The following is a 21,529-nucleotide window of genomic DNA, read 5'->3' on the forward strand; positions in this document are numbered from 1 at the left end:
CCTGAATCCCGTCTCTCCATGGAAACAAGAGATAACTACTTTAATGGAAAGAGACCAAGATACTCAGGCTTACCAAACAGCAGCTGCGATAAAAGACGAACTAAATTTGTCAAGAGACAAATACAGAGGAGAAAATCAGCTAAGTATAAATAAAGAACTTGAGAAAATAGAGTTAAGGGAGAGTTTCGGTGCCGGAACATCTTCTCATAAAAAGGCTGGGTTGGTAAATCCTAACATTTCAAACCAAGTGCCACAAAATGCTCCATTTAGTCATGACGCTATAAATCCAGCATATTATGGACAACAGCAACCTGGAGCATTTAAGGACGACAAATATGTACCTCAAAATTATAATGAACACAAAAATGCAATGAATAATACTTATTTGGCACAGAATAAAAACACATATAATGATCAAGAATACATAAACCAACAAATTTTGTATTCTAATAAAGATATGCTCACACAAGAAACAGGTCAGAGGAAACAATATACGCCAATTCCAAAGGCGTATGAAAAGCAAAGTTTCCAGTCAATTGAAGCTAAACCACAGTTTGAACATAATATGCAGAGAAATTCCTTATCTAACCCTGACAATGCATCTCCTCCCACCACAATGGCAAATGAGGTAAAACACAGACAGGTTGGCGAGGTCAAGGCTGAACAGGCCATGCCAGAGCATATAAAAGCACAACACGCCCAAGCAGAGCTGGCAAAGGCTCAATACTGGGCTCAAGTGGAGCAGCCCAAAGCAGAGTCGGCTAGGTTAATTTTAGCAGGGCAGACTGGTTCAGACAAAGTCGGAGCAGAAGAGGCCAAAGCAGAAGTAATAGAGCAGGAGAGAGTAAACCAGACTAAAGCAGAACATGTAAAAGAGGACAAGAGACAAGAGAAACAGACAAAACAGAATAAAGAAAAACAAACGGAGTGTGACAGAGGGCAACAGACAAAGGCAGAGCAAAAGGTAACAGAAGAGAATAAAAATATTAAAGACGAAGTAGGACCCAAACACTTGAAAGAGGAGCAGGGTGAGCAGGTCAAAACCGAAGCAGAGAGGCTAAAAGAAGAACACATAAAAACTGAACTGGTAAAGACGGAGCAGGCAAGATTAGAGGAAGCTAAAACTGAACGAGCCAGAGGAGAAAGGATCAAAGCTGACAAAATTGAGGAATTACAGGTCAGAGAAGATAAAGTTGAAAGGGAGCAAATGGAGGCAGAACAAATCCGAACAGAAAAGGTTAAAGCAGAGCAGGCTGAAGCAGAGCATCAAACAGCTGAACAAGCAAAACTAGAGCAGATGCAAGAGCAACACGCTACTTCAGAACAAGAGAAGACTAAGCTAGCTGGAGTGGGAAAGGTCAAAGCAACTAACGTTCAAGTTGAGGATGCTAAATTAGAGAACGCTGAGGAAGATTCCACTCAAGCTGCTCAAGTAAATGCAGAACAAGCTACAATACAGATAAGTAAAACCAAAGAGAGAACAGTAGAGCAGGCAAAGTTGGAACAAACCAAAGCCGAGCTTGCTAGAGCCGACCTTATAAAATCAAAGGGCACGCAGGAAAGGTTAGCTAAACCTGAAGCACAGCAAACAGTGATGCAGCAGGTCAAAAGCGAACCAAATAAAGTTGAGCAAGTTAAGACAGAGTTAGCTAGAGCTAAAGCAGAGCTAGCAAAAACAGAGAACGTACAGGAAAGGTCCGTTAAACCTGCAGCAAAGCTTACAGTGATGCAGCAGGTCAAAAGCCAGCCAGATAAAGTTGAACAAGTCAAGACCCAGTTAGCTAAAGCTAAAGCAGAGCTAACAAAAATAGAGAGTGTGCAGGAAAAGCCAGCTAAACTTGCGGCAAAGCTAACAGTGACACAACAGGTCAAAAGCGAGACAGATCGAGTTGAGCAAGTTAAAACAGAGTTAGCTAAAGCTAAAGCAGAATTGGCTAAAATAAAGGAGAAAATGAGAGGAGAGCAAAAAGAAAAAGTCAGAAATATAGGTCTTACGGAAGAAGATGGGATTAAGACAGATGTTCCTTTAAAGGTCAATGTCAATAAAAATGATGAGTACAAAGATAAAAATCAGGCAAAACAAGTGCATCAACAGAGAGAAGACTCAGTTGTTGTCAGCAGGCAATATTCAGATCAAGCTAATAGAGAAGTTAATGAGTACGAGCGTCTTAGAGAGAAATATGGTTTTATTGATACAACTTCACCAAACAGCAACAAAGCTGCAGGAAATGTTTCTTCAAATGATGCCAATGAAACACCAGCTTTGTCTCTTGATAAAGTTGAGACTACATATAATGAGAAATCAAAAGACAAATCTAGTCCCACAGCAACAGCTAACACAGAATATAAGGAGGAAGTAGGCAGCTTTAAAGCCACTGAGTTGACAGAAAGTCAGTATGTTTATAGCGCGTCATCCAAAGAATTCAAATTATCCAGTGGCAATTATTTACCTATCAGTGTAGATAAGAAAGCAAACACTGGCACTGTTAGCTATAAAGTGAAGGATGACAGTGATGAAAAGTTGGTAAACTACGACCACCCGAAACACACTGATATTTCCCAGCGAAATCTCGCAAGAGATTTAGATTTGGCTAAACCACTGCCCATTGAAAGAAAACCTAAGTCAACTGATCACATCGTAGGTCAAGGTAAAGATCATCATTATGCCCCTCCCAGAGCTCTGTCCCATAAAGAGAGAGCTCAGACCAAGCAGGAAATCCTGACTTCCAAGATAAAAGCTCATGCTGAAAAAGAAATTTCAGCTATTAAAGAAAAGGGTTTTGCTGTATCCAAAAATTCTACCAAGCAACTGGCAGGTAGTCAGAGTACTAATATACGACAGAGGCCACCATCACAGGAAATGTCTAAAAAGCATGAAAGCACAGTGTCAAGTAATATTACACCAACGCACCAGATGGAGCCTTTAGGAAAACAGATGGAACCAGTCAAGTCACCTCCCAGCTCTGCTACAATACCACTTAAGACTGGAGCAACTAGCAGTCAGGTAGTAGACCATTCACAGAAAGTACTACCCAAAGAACCAATGAAGAGCAATAACAATATGCCAAAACCACAGAAAGAAGCAAAACAGACAGGAAGTTATAACAACAGCACAGATGGGGGGTTGATAGAAATTCAAAAGAAAGAGAACCCATCTGAAATTAAGTCACCTATACAAAGTAAAGAGCAGGCCCCCAAGAACAGGCAAGGAAAACTGGAAGCAAATCAAGGAGAGAACTCTGGAAAACAGAAAGAGAGACTTAAAGACAATCCTACCACAGACACGAACCACCTTAACAAGAAAGGAGGGGATCTACCACAGGCTACAGCTCTGGTCAAAGTTGAAAGCTCCAAACTCATGACGACAGCAAAGACTGAAAGCAAACGTAAAACTGTTCTTGAAGACTCAGCACCTTCTCTAAATTTTGTCTTTGGTCAGAACGAGACACCAGAGCCTGATGATAGTTTGCAGATCACAGGTATAATGGTAACTGTACGAGAAAGAAAGCCATCCATTGAGAGTGAACAACTGACAGAGTGCATTCATTCAGAGCCAGATAAATGTCCTCCAAGCTCAGGTTTGGAAATAAATAAAGAAAATACATCTCCAAAGGAAGTTAGCATAGTGAGGCCAAAGGATGGAGTTCAGAACACTCATCCTGCAGTGAGGGAAGATCAAAGTAAAGTTGGAATGAGTAATCATCTTAAAAATGTGCCAGAAACTTCAAACCCAGAGTCAAGACAGAACAATGTGCATGAGAATGTCACTGTGGAAATGGTTACTCTACAGCAGGAGAGTTCTTCCATAAATGCAACCCAACTCCGAGAGACACTTTCTGAAAAAGGTGTGCCCTCCACAGTCACTCTACCAGCTAAAAATAAAGCTGAAACTCAATCCCTTCTCTACAAGCAGGGCATAATAGCAAGAGAAACGAAAGATTACACAAATGAAGCACCAAAGGAGAACTCAGCAAAGAGTATAAGGAAAGATGAAGTAAAGAGTCATAACGAGGAGAAAAATCCACAAAAAAGCATGACAGCACATAACAATGAAAACTCCATGGCCAAAGTGGTGAATACAGCAATCAGCTTCACAAATGATTCAAACAGAGGTGATGATGAAACTTTGATAAAGCATGATTGCCTGTCATCAGTGAAAGAAGACACATCAACTTTAAATCAAGCCAAAAGTAGGACTATAGATGAAAAGAGTGTTCCCTTAGTGGAACAAAAGAGCTTTGAATCAACACCACCAAAGCCATTCAACACAACCAGTCCCTCTAACCATTTAACTGAAAATGAAAACACACAGGTATCCTTTCAACACAAAGAGAAACAGATTGGAGAAAGTAATCAAGCGGATGAAAATGTTCATATAGGCGGCATTGCCATCAGAATTGTGCCAGCAGTAAGTGAGAAAGACAGCGTGGAAAAGGAGGGTAGACATCATGTCACCAATGTCCCTTCTAATGTAGCTGCAGCTATTGAACATAAACAACTTGCATCATCTAGTTGTCAAGAAAAAGTGAACACTTTTAACAGTGAAGACAGAACCAAAGACCTCACTTCAGCAATGAAAGAAAATTTGGAAGACAAACTGGGAGTACAATGTGTGTTGTCTTGTGTGAAACAACTGTCTGATTCACTAAAGATCAGCAACCAACAGAGCAACATAAACCCAACCAGTGGGAATACTCTTGCTGAAAATGGAAATCCTGAAAATGTCAATAAAAGTGTGACATCAGTGGATGAATCGACAATACGACCAATGGAGGGAGACTACTTCCAGGTGCAAGGGGTAACAGAGAGAAACACTGAACCTCACAGTTGTATAAAAGTTGGAGATATATCAGATACTGTTTCAAAGGGAAGGGAACTTCCAGAATTACTACCAAGCAAGGCAGCTGTCAGCAATGAATCACATAGTGAAGGAAACAATGATGTCTTTGTGTTGGATCAAAGTCTAATGAAAACAGTGAAATCAAGTTCAGTAAGAGTTCAAGACGAGAACATTAAAAGGAAGAACAGTGAAGCAGAAGAAAACCCTGCTTCAAAACATGATGGCCCCACAGAGAGACAGAGTAATAAAAATGACAAAGCCGAGGCAGGTCACTACAGAAAACATCACTCAGAGAACCAGTCCAGTTTATCAGCGAGGGAAAGACAAAGCTCTAAACATTCACACCCAACAAAGCAAAATACGGTTAAAGAAAAGCCTGAAGTTAAACCAAAACTAAAAGAAAGGGTGTCCACAATACCTGAGATATCAGCACTTGCAGACTATGCCAGGTTAAAAGTAATTGTTTCAGAAGACGAGTCAAGCACAATCCAGGAATTCCCACCCAACAAAAAAGAAGGGTTCTTTCCACTAATACAGAGTCGCCATAGCAGACGTCCAAATTTCAATGCAGACCAACAAGACTTCTCTGTGAAAGAGAAAAGTTTGCCAAATAAGACAGAGATCAACTCCAAAGTGAACAAAGAGCCCAAACCCATAGTATTTCCCATTACGGAGAAAGAACACCAAAGGACAGGAATGTTCAAACTGGGAGACAAAGAAAGACAAGAGACAATGCTTTCAAATGCCAAAGCCAATGAAGGTGTAGATACTGGGGCAAAGCACGCACTACATCTCAAAGAAGAAAACAAGTCACCAAAACAGGGAAGTGAAGAACAAGTGGCTAGAAGTGATACCCAAAGAGTTTGTCAAGTGGAACAAAGTATTCTTGAGTCAAACAATCTTCCCTTGCTAGCAACCGCCTCATGTTCGACAGTCAACATGCCAAGAAGCACCTCTGTGTCACAACACCTGAAGCCACTTGATAGTTCAAATCCACACAACAGCACTGCAACTTGTAAAGATGAGAAGACTGAACATGCTCTGGCTACGATTGGAGAAGAGAGAAAAGGAAAAATTAGACGAGAGAAGCTCGAAATTCGGCACGACAACACCAAAGCACAACAGCAGTTTGAGAACAAACAAGCTTCTCAGACAGAAAAGGAGAAAACAGCAGAAGACATGAGAGTAAAACATTTAATAGAGGAGAAGAGAGCTTCTCTGGCTGAAGAAGAGAGGAGAGCTGCCCAGAGAGAAGAGGAGAGGAGAGCAAGAGAGCGGGAGGCCATTGCTATGAAGATCAAGGAGAGGCGGGAAAAACAGAGAGAAGCAGAAAGAAGAGCAGAGAAAGAAAGGGCTGCTCAAAAAGAAGAGGAGATGAAAGCAAAGCAAAGAGAAGAAGAAGAAAAGAGAATGAAAGAAATGGAGGAGAAGAGGAGAATGAAGACTGAGGAGGAGCGTAGAGCAAAACTGAGAAAGGAGGAAGAGCAGGTAAAAGAGAATGAGGAGAGGCAGAGGATGAAACAGCGAGAGGAGGAGAGAGCTGCACAAGAGGAGCAGCAGAGGAGAATTGTGCAAGAAGAGAAACAAAGGAGAGCACAAGAGGAGCACCAGAGGAGAGAACAGGAGGAGCAGCAGAGGAGGGCTGCACAAGAAGAGAAACAAAGAAGAGCTGCTCAAGAGGAGCAGCAGAGGAGGGCTGCACAAGAGGAGCAACAGAGGAAAGAACAGGAGGAGCAACAAAGGAGGGCTGCACAACAAGAGAAACAAAAAAGAGCTGCTCAAGAGGAGCAGCAGAGGAGAGCAGAAGAGGAGCAGCACAAGAGAGCTGCACAAGAGGAGCAGCAGAAGAGAGCACAAGAGGAGCAGCAGAGGAGAGCAGAAGAGGAGCAGCACAAGAGAGCTGCTCAGGAGGAGCAACAAAGGAAAGCTGACCAAGAAATGCAGAAGAAGAGAGCTGCTCAAGAGGAGCAACAAAGGAAAGCTGAACAAGAGGTGCAAAAGAAGAGAGCTGCTCAAGAGGAGCAACAAAGGAAAGCTGCTCAAGAGGATCAGCACATAAGAGCTGCCCTGAATGAGGAGCAAAGGCGAGCTAAACGGATGGAGGAGAAGATACTAGCTGATATTCAGGAAAAGAGGAAAAGGATCAAGCAGATCCAGGAGCAGAAGATTGAAGAGCAGAAAACAGACATAAAGCAAAGAGAAGCAAAGCAAGCCAAAGAGGAGAGGACTAGACTCCTTAAGGAGAGCCAAGCTGAACTGAAAGAGGAGGAGAAGAGAGTAGCACAAGAACAGATGCTAGCTCAAAGCGAGGATGAGATCACGGCGAAAAAGAGAGCAGAAGAAGAAGATAAGTTAGCAGCTCACAGAGAAAAGGAGAGAGCCGCTCAGATGGAGGAGCAGAAAAGAGCCACACAGAGGATAGATGCTCTTCAGTACTATGCCATCACCTCAACAGAATCAGAGAGGAAACCCAGAGAAAGACAACTATGCTCCCCCTTACCTTCCCAACAAAAACACAGTCCATCAGGGTCAACTGAGGACTCCCACACTAGGCCTTATAGGCCACATGCCCCTGCATCTCCAGCTCCATCTCTGCCCCGCTCCAACACCTCCTCTCCTGCCCTGGGAGCCAAGCCCTCAATGTTCAGGGTGAAGGATAATACCATCAGAGGTTCCTCTTTCAAGTCAGTCAAACCACGCTTCCATAAGAACTTTGGAGAAGACTTCCGGGTGGGTTCACCCATGGGCTCAGAAAGAGGAGAGGAGGAGCAAGAGATAATAAGACGCAGTGCTGGGACTCCTGTCTATCCTGACACAGGGTTAAACAGACTTGCTGCAATCAAAGAATCATCCACTTTTCAGCCAGCATATTCATCACAAGATAACTCTGCACATCTCCCACAACACCGGCCTTACTCCAGGAGGAGCATCGTTTTGGATGAGGACGACTCCCGCTCAATCGTCAGCATCATGTCCGAAGATGTGGAGAGTTTTGCCACTAGTGCAACGGACCTGGCAGATATACGAGGCCTGTATGACTATGACAGGCCAGAATCAGCCTGTAGCTTCAGCAGTGATGTGTCCCGTTCCTTGGGCAAGCCTCCATCAGTTCCCCCAAAGAGTGAGAAAGCCTTGCGCAGGGCACAAAGGTTGACTACTCGGAGAATCAAGAAGGAGCTGTCCAAAGTTGCAGCAGACAGCCCTGCTCAAGAGGTCTCCAGTGTTCCTTCCTCCTCCTCCACTGAGGTACGCTCCTCCAGCAGCCAAGCTGTGGCTTCCCCTCATTTCACCTCACCTGTCTCCCTCGCTCATGCTCCAACACTGGAGTCTAGCTTGCCTCCTTCACGCACAGAGCGCCAATCTCACAGCTCTTTCTATGCTTCCCCTCATGCCACTGGTCCTGTCTCCCTCCAAATTGCTTCACCTCACGCTACCGGCCCTGTTTCCCTCCCTGTTGCTTCACCTAATGCTGCTGGCCCTGCTTCCCACACTGCTGCTCCTAAGACAGTTGCTCATATTCCCTCTTCTCCCACTCTCCATCATGCCAACCACCCAGCTCCAGTGACACAGTATCATGTAGAGTCAAGCTTTCCACAGCCCTACCCACTGACCCAGCGTAAGGTGCTGCAGGACCTCGGCTCTGGACAGTATTTCGTAGTGGACGTCCCTGTTCCAGTGAAAACAAAGACTTTCTTCGACCCGGAGACAGGAAAGTATGTCCAGCTGAATGTGCGTGAGTCTGGCCAGAGCACCTCCCGACCCCAGCCCCAGCAGACGTACCCACCACCTCAACTCCAACCCCAAATGAAGGTCAAGCATCCACAACAGGATGCTCTAGCTGGCAAGCCTGTTTCGCTTTATCAAGGCAACCATGGTTATCCCAAAGACTACCAACCTCCTGCTATCCACCCTGCGCCCCGCCCCAGGTCATCAGCTGCTGTGACTCTCCACCAGGATCAACAGCCTGTCCGGGGGAGCCACAGCTACGGATATCCAGCCCCTGAAATGGGACAGAACTTGGATCATCGCTACAGCCCAGAGAAGACTCCGTACATGGACACAGTTAATGATAAAGACAAAACATATAACACACTTTACAACACACATGGCTCATATGAGTCATTCCCAGAGTGTGACACAAACAGCCAGCTTGCAGTAAGCTCTGTTTGTGAAAATGAAAGCTCAGCCCACTCACGATGTCAGCCCCGTAATATAATACCAATGAGTGAACTGGAGGACTTTATGGAGATGTCTGACTGGTAGATTTCACTCAAAAGAAGTAGCCAAATAAAGTATCTGATACCCAAAGCACAGTATGATTGGATCATGATATGCAGCATTTTAAGTGTTTGTAAATTACTTTTAAAGTGAAAATAGTCTCACAATGTTTTTGGTTTGTAGTTTTAAAAAGTTCCTGTGGCATGCTGTTAAATCGCTGCTGTTGATTTTGGAGATTTACTGTTGAGCTATTTATGTGTTACAGAGAAGTTCACCATTCCATTTGACTTTTGAATGTGAGAAGCTAAGATATGTTTCTTGTGTATCCCGTTGCTTCCTAAACCTAGGAGTGTGTCATTTTACTTCAAACAGCAACAGTGTGTCAATAGTAGTTTGGAAAGCATTGGTTTCTGGTATGACCACTGGCAGGCCTGATTCAGTTTTCATTCTTTCTTTTCTTGCTGGAGAGGTCCTTGTTTTGGCATTTTGTGATGCATGAAATATTAAACCCACAGCGTCAATCAAATATCTGAAGCATAGTTTGTCTATTCAACCACTGTGTCTAAGTAAAAACATGATGATGTGATTATTGCTGTTTTTAAGGTTTATTTTCATACAGTAGTCCATTTTTAAAGTTGAAAGTTTGTGAGAATGTTTCTGTGTTGCTGTGAACCAGAGTAGTGTGAGATGGACTTATTCAGGCAATAAAAATACACTTTATTCAACAAAAAAACTTCTTACCACCATGACTGTCTTTCAAAATCATTGTAATGGTTATAAATAAACAAAAAAGGAAATATAAAAGATTGCTGCTACAGGTTGATTTCATTTTACTACACATAAGGCTGCAATAACAATATAATGTTACTGCCACTCATGTCCTGTTCTCACTCTTGAAATGTACCGAGGGTCTGGATGACTCAAAATGAAGTCTTTTTACTGAGCACATAAGGCAATTACAAAGTGTTATTGAGAGAGCACAATAATACATGTCCTGAGAGAGTTGATCAACACAAAAAGAGAAAATAAGATTTTGTTAATGACATATGTGTATGTTTTTTGCCTTGGGATCTAATGATAGAAATAATAAAATGTCTTTTCTTTGATTTGCCTTAAACTCAGATTAAAAAAACCCCCTCTGAGACCTGTGGAAGCGAAGGCAATCCCAGCCGATATTACTGTCTTTAAGAGGCTGTAGCAGGTTCAGTATTAAAGCCACAGTGAAGATATCATATGAAACTAAGAAATACATTGGTACCAAACATATCATGATGGGCAACAGGCTAAATGATGCTCCAAATTAGGCTACATTTTTAAAAAACTGACATTTTCATCAGGGTCCTTTGACCCTGAAGAAGTGTTCTATGGCTACACACATCTCCCCCCCTTACAGACATGCCCATTTAATGATAATCCCATGGAGTTCAGGGCAAAAGCCATGTAGTTACAGATGTATAACTAGAAACACACAATGCATCTGAAATTGATTTTCAGGTTCCCATGCAGCTTTGAGAATATATCCATCCCTTCTATGTGACAGCTATCGTTGACCTGCTATCTCCCTCTAAAGATCCACGCTTAAAAAAGACAAAAATGGGCCTATGTGTGTCTCTAAGGGTTAAACGTACACTGCTGTGGGGGAAATACCTGCATACACACCCAAACTTCACAGTAACTGTGTCAACTTAGAGTTGTTGATCCCCAGAGAAGCAGTAACCTGCTTTGACCACTGCAGGGCAGAGGAGAGCGACTCCTTCACTGGAGCAAAGACTCAAACTTAAGACTTATGAAAAGGAAAACTTGAGGGGAAACCCCAAGTAAATGATGTAGTGAAGAAGACATCATATTTCTCCACAAGAACCATCATGTTGGTTCTTTTACACATGACCCTCGACTGATAAAACGACAGCTTAGCTGTTTACACATCTCAATTACAATCATTTTAAAGAAAATATTTTGTTAAGGTTAAAGAAGATTAAATCACATTGTAAACCTGGGCAGTCCATTTCCCACTTAATCCACACTTTTCAAGAGAATCCTACAAATAACCTGAAGGGTTAAATCTGTTGTGTAATTCCATTTGGCTTTGGCAGAGCTCGAAGCGCCAGCAGAAGTCCTGCCTCAGCAGTTTAGCCTGCCCAATAAAGCAGCAGGCTTCATACCGCTGGGACAGTCTGACAACCACAGCCAGAGACAAGCCCATGCCACTCCGTCCAGCATCCAGACAGGGAGAGGTCCCAGCACACACACGCACATCCACATAAATGCATGAACACATGCATGCAGACAAAAACACAAAGCGCACATACAACATTTGCTCTTTTATGGGGAGGTGGCAGATGAGGATTACCCTCAGACTTTGGGAGTAACTTGGATGATGCAAATGCATGTTCAGCGCTTTACTGTTTATCCTTCTCCAAATGACACACATGTGACAGACGCATGCCCACACACACACACACACACACACACACAAACCGCGAAACTTGACCATCGCTTTAAAGCTCTGGGTTTTTTGGGCTTCTGTCCAAGACTCCTCACAGGAACACAGGAAATGACATTTCCTACGTTTTGCAGGACACACTGAGAAAGAGAGAGCAGGGGAGAGAGAGAGAGAGAGAGAGAGAGAGAGTCAGAGTGAGAGAGTACTGGGAGAGTGAGTGGGAGTTCCTAAGTGGGAACAGAGCATTTACTGTTTCATATTACACAGAAAAGAGGAGAAAGAGGAGAAGAGTTAATGGTGGGTAAGGGCTCTGGTGGGTTGTCCAGTCAGGCTCTGTTTTGAATGTAGCTGCTTGTGTTAATGCTGTGCAGTTGTCTGGGTTTATGGATTCGCTGACTGTGGAAAATGTACTTCTCTGTAGTGGTCCTTGTCCTGACTAAGGCTCTGGTCACAGGTAAGTTTACCTTGTTTACAGATATAACCATTAAGAAAGAAAGAAAGAAAGAAAGAAAGAAAGAAAGAAAGAAAGAGAATGTGTCTAAAGTACTAACTTAATCTGTCATCTAGCATCCACCAATGTGAAACCATACATTTGAGTTGATTATGGAGCATGTAAATAATGTCAAACATACATGAAAAACACCTCCTAATAGTCATGGTTTTAACTGAAAGTTGCAAGTGCATACATAATTATCATATTATTTACATAGCAGACGATCTTTTGTACATTGGGCGAATATGGCTTTGTTTAAAACCAAACTTGCTGAGGGAGTTAAGTTGAGTTGGAGGAAGTTTGTTCCCTGTGATCAGAGAAAACCTCAGTATAATTTGCGTTCTATAAACTGCCATAAATTGGACTTACAACTCATATTCCCTGCCCTATAATTTTTTGGTTATGTTCAGTTTTGTGTTTAGTTTGAGTCACTGTTGCTGCTTTTGTTGTCACATTAAATAGTGTAGGACAGACCCTGAGGGAGATTCCCCAACTAACACAGCAAGAAAAAAAGAAAGAGCAAAGCGGCCCAGATGGTCCCTGTTATCTTGTCGTGTTTCTCTTTGCCTGTTTCAGGCCATACCATACTGAAGATGAATGTTTCCCACCTGTAGATTCTCTTTGCCTGTCTGATCACACATATTGTGTCCAGACTTCATGTCTCTTCCAGACAGACCTGACCCAGCTGGCAGCACAATAAAACTACCTCCATGGAAGTAAAGAAAAGGGGCATAGAGTTTTCTGTTTGTCAGTCCTCTTTACGCTTTCTAGGGTGCAACAGACTGAATTCCCATCCAGTGATGGAATGACATATATAAGTGGAAGCAGTGATAGTTTGAGCTATAACAGCATAAATCCAAGCAGCCACTGTGGGTGTGCACATAAATGTACTTTGTCTAAATGCTACAATTATGTTTAATTGGCAGGAAATCAAACATCTTGCAAAAATGAACTCAGACTTTTTTCCCATGTGGGGCTCATTAGCAACTTTAGTTAATTACTAATTTAACTATCAGGGAGGGGTCACACAAGCTACCAGATCACTGTTCTGAGTGACTTTCTTTTTTGAGGAGCATATTTTTTATGGTTTGGTTTGATTCTATTCTAAAATACAACATATATAAGACAATAATTATATATGTATAATCGATATGTATATACAAAAACCAACACTGACTGTACCACCTGCACTGCTTGTGTCTTTTGTCTACAGAGGTATGTCATGGCCTGAACGTGACAGTGACCCCTGGGCCTGTTGTCATGGTAACAGAGAGAGACAACGTGACACTCTCCTGCCTGGTATCTCAGAGGAAGAGGAGTGGCAGCGTCCTCATCCTACGCTGGTTCTTTTCCCCTCTCGCTGCTCCCACCCTGGCACCTCCTCCCCCCTCTCCATCCCCGTCTCCTCCTGCACCCGAGCCCCCCCAGTTTCTGATTGTGAAGCTGGGCATAAAGAAAATTAAGCTCTATGGGAACTTCACCCGTCGTTTCCCTCAGTTTAAGTTTCGTCTGTACGAGGACACTGAGGGAGAGCTGTACCGGTTGCGGATCCTCAATGTGACGGGGGTAAACCAGGGTTTCTATACCTGCAAAGTTCAGGAGATCCGCAAACACAGAACCACATGGAGGGCAACTTCCAATGGCACCAGCACCACACAGCTGACAGGTAATTCCCTTTGTACAAGCTGCTCTTCATGTCACATTTGTTTGTTGGATGGGCCAGGGCCTCCTTTTGGCTGATTAATGGGTAAAAGTGCTGGTTTTCTACATTTGGCTTTTTAAAGTAAACATGTAAGCTTACTGGTTAAAGGTTTGAGACCCTTTCTCAGCAAGCATCTGCTCTGTCTAGGCATTTTTTACATTAGCATAGATTCCCCTGGAATGCAGACATACCTCTCAATATTCAGAACACATGCATTTGTATCCTTCAATAAAACAACAAGTCCTCCAAACCATAGGACCACATATGTTGTTGGTTCCTACCTTAAAAAAATGGCCAACAGGAGCATTTACAAAATTAGCGGTGGCAAGAGATCAATCCGCCCTCATACCTTAAACATGTCGTCAACATTTTGGTTAGGTTGAGGAAACAAAACTACTTAGCTAAGGAAAAAGGAACACGGTTAGGCATTACAAAAGGTTGTTAACGAAGTAAATAAAATGGTTAGTTTTGGAAGTGAGGTATCGTAACACATGATTATCCATTACCTTTCGTTTGCCTTTGCGTCCTTTATAATGACTACAGTCACTAGAGGGCGCCACTATCAGAAGACTTTGACTTTGACAAACTGCTAAAATGCAACTCCGGTAAAGCAGTTGTCCCCTGGTGGAGGTCAAGCCAAAAGTGAATCAGGCAGTAAAACAAAAGAAAAACATTTAAATATTGCATTATTTCTAGCAGAATATGGAGTCAGATTGCATTAACTTTTTAGCGTTTTGTCAGATCAAATTCAAGACAACTAATTTAACATCAATTTAACCTTCACTTGGTTCAATTGGGCGAATAAAGAAATACAAATCTCTCTCTCAATACCACCTGACAAAACAGTCAAACTGTGCATTGTGTCATACACCATTTGGCCTGACAAAAAAAAGAAGAAAGTATTTTACCTATTCATTTTTTTTATATACCTTTGTGCAGCCTTAGACACTGACAAAGGAGGATCAAACGCAAGGGGGACTTCTGCTGTTATTACTCGGAAAATGCTTTGCATGGAATATTTCTTTCCAAGGAATTCCCTCATAGCCGCACACTCAGCTGAGACATGCTGTCCGTGTTATCTGGCAATGGAAATAACCAAAGGAGCAACAGTTTTTATTGAAGGACAAAGGCCAAATAGAAAGCATGTATTTTCTGTCTCTAGCTGCGCTTTGCTGTATGTAGTGCCTATGTGTGTTTGAGTGTGACCCCAATCCTCTGGCATTTCCATCTCAAAACAATGAGCTCACACAGCCAAACCACACTCAACAATATCACTCTCTGTGTGTGAGTGTGAGGAGTAAAAGGTAGAGTGTTGCTGAGCTGGCTACGTTCAAAAACTCTGAAACACATGACGTCAGCATTCTGGGTTTACTTTTATGCAAGCCTCAGGAGAAAATTTACTGGAGAATTCAGTTGCAGTGGAACTTTTGTAGTCTGTGCCAATATAAGTAATAAACAACATGAACAAACCAGGTTAATTTAAATCACATGCAGTAATGAATATTTCTTTATACTTTTATGTGATTTAATTAGATTGATCTGCAGCAAATACATGAGATGCACTGGATAAACAGGTAAATAGAGATGTAAGATGCTGCTGTATCTTGCTATAAGTGTGGCTACACCTGACACAGTTGCACAGTTTACCTTTCACTTGTTTTATGCCAGAAAAGTATCGAGGTTCGAGTCAGACGGAGCCATCTGACAACGCCCTGCCTGCCCTATATTCAGGGCACTGTCCCACTGAGGAAGCCACACAACCTCAGGCATCTCTGACATGCATTGACCACAGAACCAGAAACACACGAGCTGACATTATAAGGGTAAACAAAGAGAAAACTAAGTCGGAACTGTAATCCAGGGAACCCCTCAGTCTGCAGAGCTCAGAGCAGAGGCCACACCCGCACTCTTATTCAAAAGATTGTGCACAGAGGAGAGATAGTTTGTCCTCTCCCACATCTGTAAATCACAACTTCAGACCTAATGGTCTGCTGCTTTTTCTAAACTGGAAAATGAGCAGACAGCATGTACGGTTAAGCTGATCTCTGACTTTCCAGCCCTGCCAGTTTAGCGGATGGCTCATTTTTTATTGCGTCCTGTCTTCACAGCTGGACTGATGTGGGGAAGCAGACGAGCCTAAATCTGTACCTGATGGCAGGCTTTTAGTCATTTCATGAAAAGCTGCACAGTGATTTTATTTTTTGCATAAACTTGAATTTTGTGTAGACACATCTGTCCCGTGGAGAGTGTGTACTTTAAAAGCTCCCTAACAGCCAACCTGTTAACCTGGAGCTGCGTGCTCTGATCAGATGTGAGGTTTGGCATGTGGTTAACCACAGTGGGAAGGTCACATATGTGGTTTACTTACATTAACTGTTAACTGCTCAGAGATGCCAGTTAATGTAGGCTGTCACCTCGTCAGATGAGTTTGACTTCAATCTACAAAGCTGTCATTACTTTTCTTTTTGTGGTAAACAGTGGGTGGAAAAAACATCAGGAACACCATAAAATATAATTCAGTCCAATTAGAAAACCATAGATTTGTAAGTTGTTTCAACAAAAAACACTTTTCTTGACACCTATGTCTATAATGAATTATGAACTTACTTATAATGCATTATAATGTGCTTGTCACGCTGTAGAATTACAGTTATAGGCACTCATAAATATTCATAATGCTTTAAAACAATGATCATAACACATTAAGAAAGCATTTTATAATGAATTATAAAATCAAGTATCATAGTCATAGATCAAGTATCATAGTCATAGTTCATTATATGTTATAATAATTTTATAATGCTTAAATGACAAGCAGTTATGAAATATGATACTGCATCATATTAGTCAAAAAATGTTTATACTGTATTATGCTTGTTAAAAAGCATTATGAATATTTATGCGTGCTTATCACTATAAGCATGCATTGCTATAGGCAGATAATAATTCATTATATGCTCATAATAAATTGTAGATATGGGTTTCATAGAAAGCGTTACCAAATGTACATACAATTAAGCCAAAAAATTGTTGTAATTGTATTACATTGCATTGTTATGAAGTATATAATCCCTTTAACCAAACTCGTTTCTTGGACTGGAGACATATTTTAGAAAAGAAAGAAGAGAAAAATGAGGTGTGAAATGATCTAAATGAACACAGCAGTATCTTAAAAAACACATTACCTGTGTTGTATTATCTAAAGTGTATCTTCTCCTGCCTTTACTGCCTGTAAAACTGATCACTGAAACATCTGATACACTTTTTCACGTTCGCTCAAAGCACAAAAGCCATTGTGTCACTCCCTGACATTAATTAACGTGATATTCAGACTGAACGGCCGAGAACACATTTGACAATTATACAGGCAGTTCAGCGGTCTGGAAATAGGCTAGAAGTCAATTAGAGTTAATATCTTATCATTTCTTATTAATATGTTTATCAACCTGTGTTTAAAAGACATATTAAAAACTCATTACGGGGAGCAGGGACTAAGTAATTTATGTACATAGCCTCTGTTCACTCTCCTCAACCTCTTGCTAAATACCCCTGACCTATATACAAGCCATCATTCATTGACACACACTGACAACAACTTCCTTATTCCTTCTCTTTTCATACCACACAAAGGCTATTGCAGCATTAAACAATCATGAAGCAACCAACAAAAGGAAGTGGAGATGCAGAGCAACGGGGAACCCCCAAACACTGTCCAAGAACAGCAATACAGCCAGGCCTCCGTGTGTGTGTGTGTGTGTGTGTGTGTGTGTGTGTGTGTGTGTGTGCGCGCGCGTGTGCGTGTTGGGTTTGGCTGATGCTGCAGCAGAATCTCCCTTCACGAGTGCAGTTTTGATATTTCTGGAAACCACTGAGGCTGTGTGCTGTGTTGGGTCAGGGCCCTCAGACGACAGCAATTTTAAAAGAAACTTGTCTGGGCACCACTTTCTACCCTCAGTGTATCTTTTCTGACTTATTTAAACACTTTTTCTCTCCAGTGCACTTCACCTATGAAGATGGTAGCAGTGAAGGACTGTGGCGTTTATTTGCAGGTACTGTTTTCAACTCTGTACTTCCTCTGTTTCATGTCACTACATACAAGTCTTCCTTTGATAAAGTTCACTGTTTGTTTTCTAGATGTGTATCTGTGCGCTGTGCTGATTTGCTCACTGGGCCTGCTGTCTATCTTCCTGTTCACTCTGGTTCTCACCGGCCAGTACTTTTACAGAAGACACAGGCTCAAAGGTAAAAGCTATTATTGTTTTACTACAGTAATAATTATATACAACTTGATGTTTCAATTTTCCCGTTAAAAACGAACATTTTTTGCTACTGTCTCCACAGCCAGCTACCTTCTGGTCAAGTGTCCAGAAAGCAGGTACAGTTGCTTGATAAAAATAGTGTTGAAACAATTAATTAATTTATTGGTCGGCCATTTGACAGCGTTATTAATCTAGAAATTTGATAATAAAATTCTTTAATTGCTACTTTTCCCTGTTTAATGTAATTTTCCAATTGAATATGTTCAGTTTGGGATTTCTGGTTGGAAAAAAATACTATTTTTAGTACAACAAATTATGAATTGCAAAATATAATTGATCCCCTATGTTGCATTATTAACGAAAGGAGAAAATAATTATGTATCTGCCTTGTGATTTGGATCTGCTCCAAAATTAAATTGGTTCTTCCTTGGCCCATGCTACAGCCTTCCACCAAGTTTTATGAAAATCTGGCCAGTAGGTTTGGTGTAATCTTGCTGACAGACAAACAAGCAACCAACCAGAGCTGAACCTCCTTGGTGGAGGGAATTGTCCAAATAAACAAAGCTGCAGCTGTAAATAAAACTTAAAAACCTCTCCTTTGCTCCATGCAGCTCAGGAGAGACTGTAACCAGCTCCATCAGTTCCTCCAGCTCTTCCCCAAAAGCTCAAAGGAAAGCCACAAGACAGAAACCTGACAGAAGAGTAGCAATAACACCACCTAAACTCCCCGCGGAGCCACCACCACACATACCAGCTAAAGGTAAAGTGACGTCTTGAGGGCAGCATGTAACCTCTGGGAGACATTAAATCATTCAGTGTTTTGCAACCTTTATGGCTTGTGACCCCACATCACAGGTTATGGTTTCAGTGTGTCCAAACACACTGGAGGCATTAGAGTCACAGGGGAGCTGAGAGAGGCTCCAGCCCCCCAAAAAGATTTAGTGGGTTAAGTAAGCAACAGATGAAGGCATCCAGCAAGTAACAAAGGAGAAAATGATATCTCCAGCATGATTCAATGTCCGTGACCAGAACAGCATGGTTTGATAGAGATTGGAAACTAGTAGAAAACAGCAGAGAGTGAAACTTTATACTTTATTTGGGTAAAATCCTGCTGAAAGTAATCTAAAAAAAAACATTGTTTCTGTTACAAACTCTACCTTGAATATGTTTTATATCGTGGCTATGGAGGATAATATTTTTCCTTCAACTACACAGTCATATTTGTGAGTTTATTCCTCTTGGCTGCTGTTTTGAGTCAATTAAAGCCGTCTCTGTTTTTCAGTGCCTGTTGCTGCAAAGAGACCTCAGAAGCCCAGAAGGTTAAAGGCTCACATCAGGAGTTCTGCCACTGTGAGTCTCCTCATCCTCACCCATCCGACAGACACCTGTCCACTTCTTCCATAAAATAATTTATGAAACAAATTAATATACAAATTAAAATGTATTTATTAATATTTTGAAAAGCAGTTTTTCCCCTGCACAGAGTTGTTATTGAGGTAAATGCAAGAGGGAATTTGTTTCACGACTGCATGATTGTCTACAGGAGTTTATTGCCGTCTCTTCATTCAGTTATGAGCTTGATAATTCTATTTAGCTTTATTGCTTCTCAAACACAATTATTTATTTAGAGTGCTTCATTGGTTTTATACCTATAATAAAAATGTCAAACAAGTGTATACAGAAGAAAACTACTCAAACTAAGGATCATCAGTATTTCTACTGGTGCCGTTGTGATTGCGTATTGAAACGAAGCTCCGCAGATGTGAGAATTTCTTTTGCACGAACATACTGATCGGATTAGTGCAACAAGGAGGATCTGAGGATGTTGGATAGGATCCCTATTGTACCAAATGTTGTTCGGGTAAACTGGATGTTCCAAGAGATCCCGTAAACACATACTTTCTGCAGCTGAAAAGCACTACGGGGTTGTTTACCATACAAAGTGAATGAATACTACTGTTTTTCAGGATAAATATACTCCCTATATACAACTCCTTTTCTGAAATATCTATGCTACCTACAAATGTAACAGTATATTCTGCCTTATCTATGAGCTACATTCCTTTAAGTTTCTCTCACTCTTTCCCTCCTTCCTCTAGCCTCGAGTACCACAGGATGATAGTCTGACATATGCAGAACTGGAGCTGGTCAGACCGAGGCCAGAGCCCCCAGCCTCCTCCAGCCCTGACCCCACTCCCTCCAGCCCGGACACTGTGTACGCTCAGATCCTCTTCCAAGAAAAACAGCTGTAAACACAGCAGCTCTGGACGCATGGATGTCATGGTACCTCCCGATGAGGGCAACTGAACTGAGTGGCAACCAAAGGACTATATTTATGAACTATCAGTATGACATTTAGCATTTGTTTTTTGGCTGTAAGTATGCTACAACTGTTGGTAAATGAGGTTTTTGTTTCCTCGGCTCAGTTCCATTCCAGCACAGCAGTTTTCGGGTCTTATAATTCTGTTGTTTTGTTTGTTGGCATTGCTGGCCTGTGAGCCAGATGTTTATAAGAACGCTCATACTGTTAACTATTCTGTATAAACTCAGGAGACTGTGTGGAAAGAAACTGTTGTCCAGGCTCTCTTACTGCAGTATCATAAGGCACTGTAACACTTTTCAAATGCTTGTATAAATACAGTACTAATACACCAAATTAATAAATATATGCCTGGGTGTGATATTCTTTGATTTGTATAAATACTCTTTTAAATCTCTTTTAAGCGGGTTGGATTGTCAGATTGTCTGTAATTTGTCTGGGGTCAAAAGCAAATTTGTTTCACGTGACAGCAGACAAACCACAACAGCTGCAGTGCATTCATTCCACTTTTCCACCAACATGGATCAGATTCTGTTCCAGTGTATGCACCTCATTTTAAACCTGAGGATTTCTACCAAAAACAAATTGGTTTAGACTTGAAACTTAAAGAGTTGGTTCCCAGCAAGAAAAAAAAAAAAAAGAAGCATGTTTTCCTTGACCTGAAGTGTACCGTGACGACATCAGTGCGCTTCATATTCTTCAGGCTGGAATGAGAGGATGAAAAGTTATGTTTTTTTGGATTAAAAGCATATATCAAAACAACAAAAACTTACAGGTAATCATTGCGACCTGCCATTTTGCTATTACAGTTTACTTGTGTTGTGCATGTTGCAGGTTGATGACACATCTTTCATTACAATGGTTCTGCGCGAAAACTGGTAGAAACACGAGCTGGTTCACTAGATAATTCCAAGGATCCAAAAATACTGAATGGAATGGATCAAGAACCACAGGTAATTTGGTGAAAATGGTGCTGCTTGGCAGATTGTTAGCTTTTTCTAGTCTTTATGCTATGATATACTAAGCTAAGCTAACGGGCTGCTTGTTGGAGCTTCATATTTTCTAGACAGGTCTGTGTGTGGTGTCAATCTTCCCATCTACATCTATGCGAGAAAGTGAACAAGCAGATCTCCCAAAACATCTTACTGATACTCATAAAATAAAACAGGTCTAGTCTAGATTTTGACATACAAAAATGGATAGAAAAAGCACAGAGTCTTCTCCTTCTGATTCCAAAGTTTAACCAACACGACA

General features: G+C 41.6%; 1 protein-coding gene across 1 annotated transcript; it reads left to right on the forward strand.

Annotated features, from left to right (window-relative positions):
• The first annotated feature begins 11,819 nt into the window (after positions 1-11,819).
• Positions 11,820-20,640, forward strand: vstm4a (V-set and transmembrane domain containing 4a). Its single transcript, XM_059359497.1, has 8 exons — positions 11,820-11,955; positions 13,208-13,660; positions 17,692-17,745; positions 17,831-17,938; positions 18,038-18,071; positions 18,567-18,715; positions 19,238-19,305; positions 20,055-20,640. Exons 1-8 carry the CDS (start codon positions 11,907-11,909, stop codon positions 20,205-20,207), a joined length of 1,068 nt encoding a protein of 355 aa, XP_059215480.1. The 5' UTR covers positions 11,820-11,906; the 3' UTR covers positions 20,208-20,640.
• Positions 20,641-21,529: the final 889 nt, after the last annotated feature.

Source organism: Centropristis striata, chromosome 20, assembly GCF_030273125.1.
Source record: "Centropristis striata isolate RG_2023a ecotype Rhode Island chromosome 20, C.striata_1.0, whole genome shotgun sequence".
Lineage (NCBI taxonomy): Eukaryota > Metazoa > Chordata > Actinopteri > Perciformes > Serranidae > Centropristis > Centropristis striata.

What these genes read in the sequence shown, in the direction of transcription:
- vstm4a (XM_059359497.1), top strand. Translation starts at nt 11,907, where the DNA reads ATGTACTTCTCTGTAGTGGTCCTTGTCCTGACTAAGGCTCTGGTCACA. An exon ending in GACTAAGGCTCTGGTCACAG is followed by an intron (nt 11,956 to 13,207) that starts GTAAGTTTACCT and finishes TTTTGTCTACAG; the next exon opens with AGGTATGTCATGGCCTGAAC. An exon ending in CAGAAGACACAGGCTCAAAG is followed by an intron (nt 17,939 to 18,037) that starts GTAAAAGCTATT and finishes CTGTCTCCACAG; the next exon opens with CCAGCTACCTTCTGGTCAAG.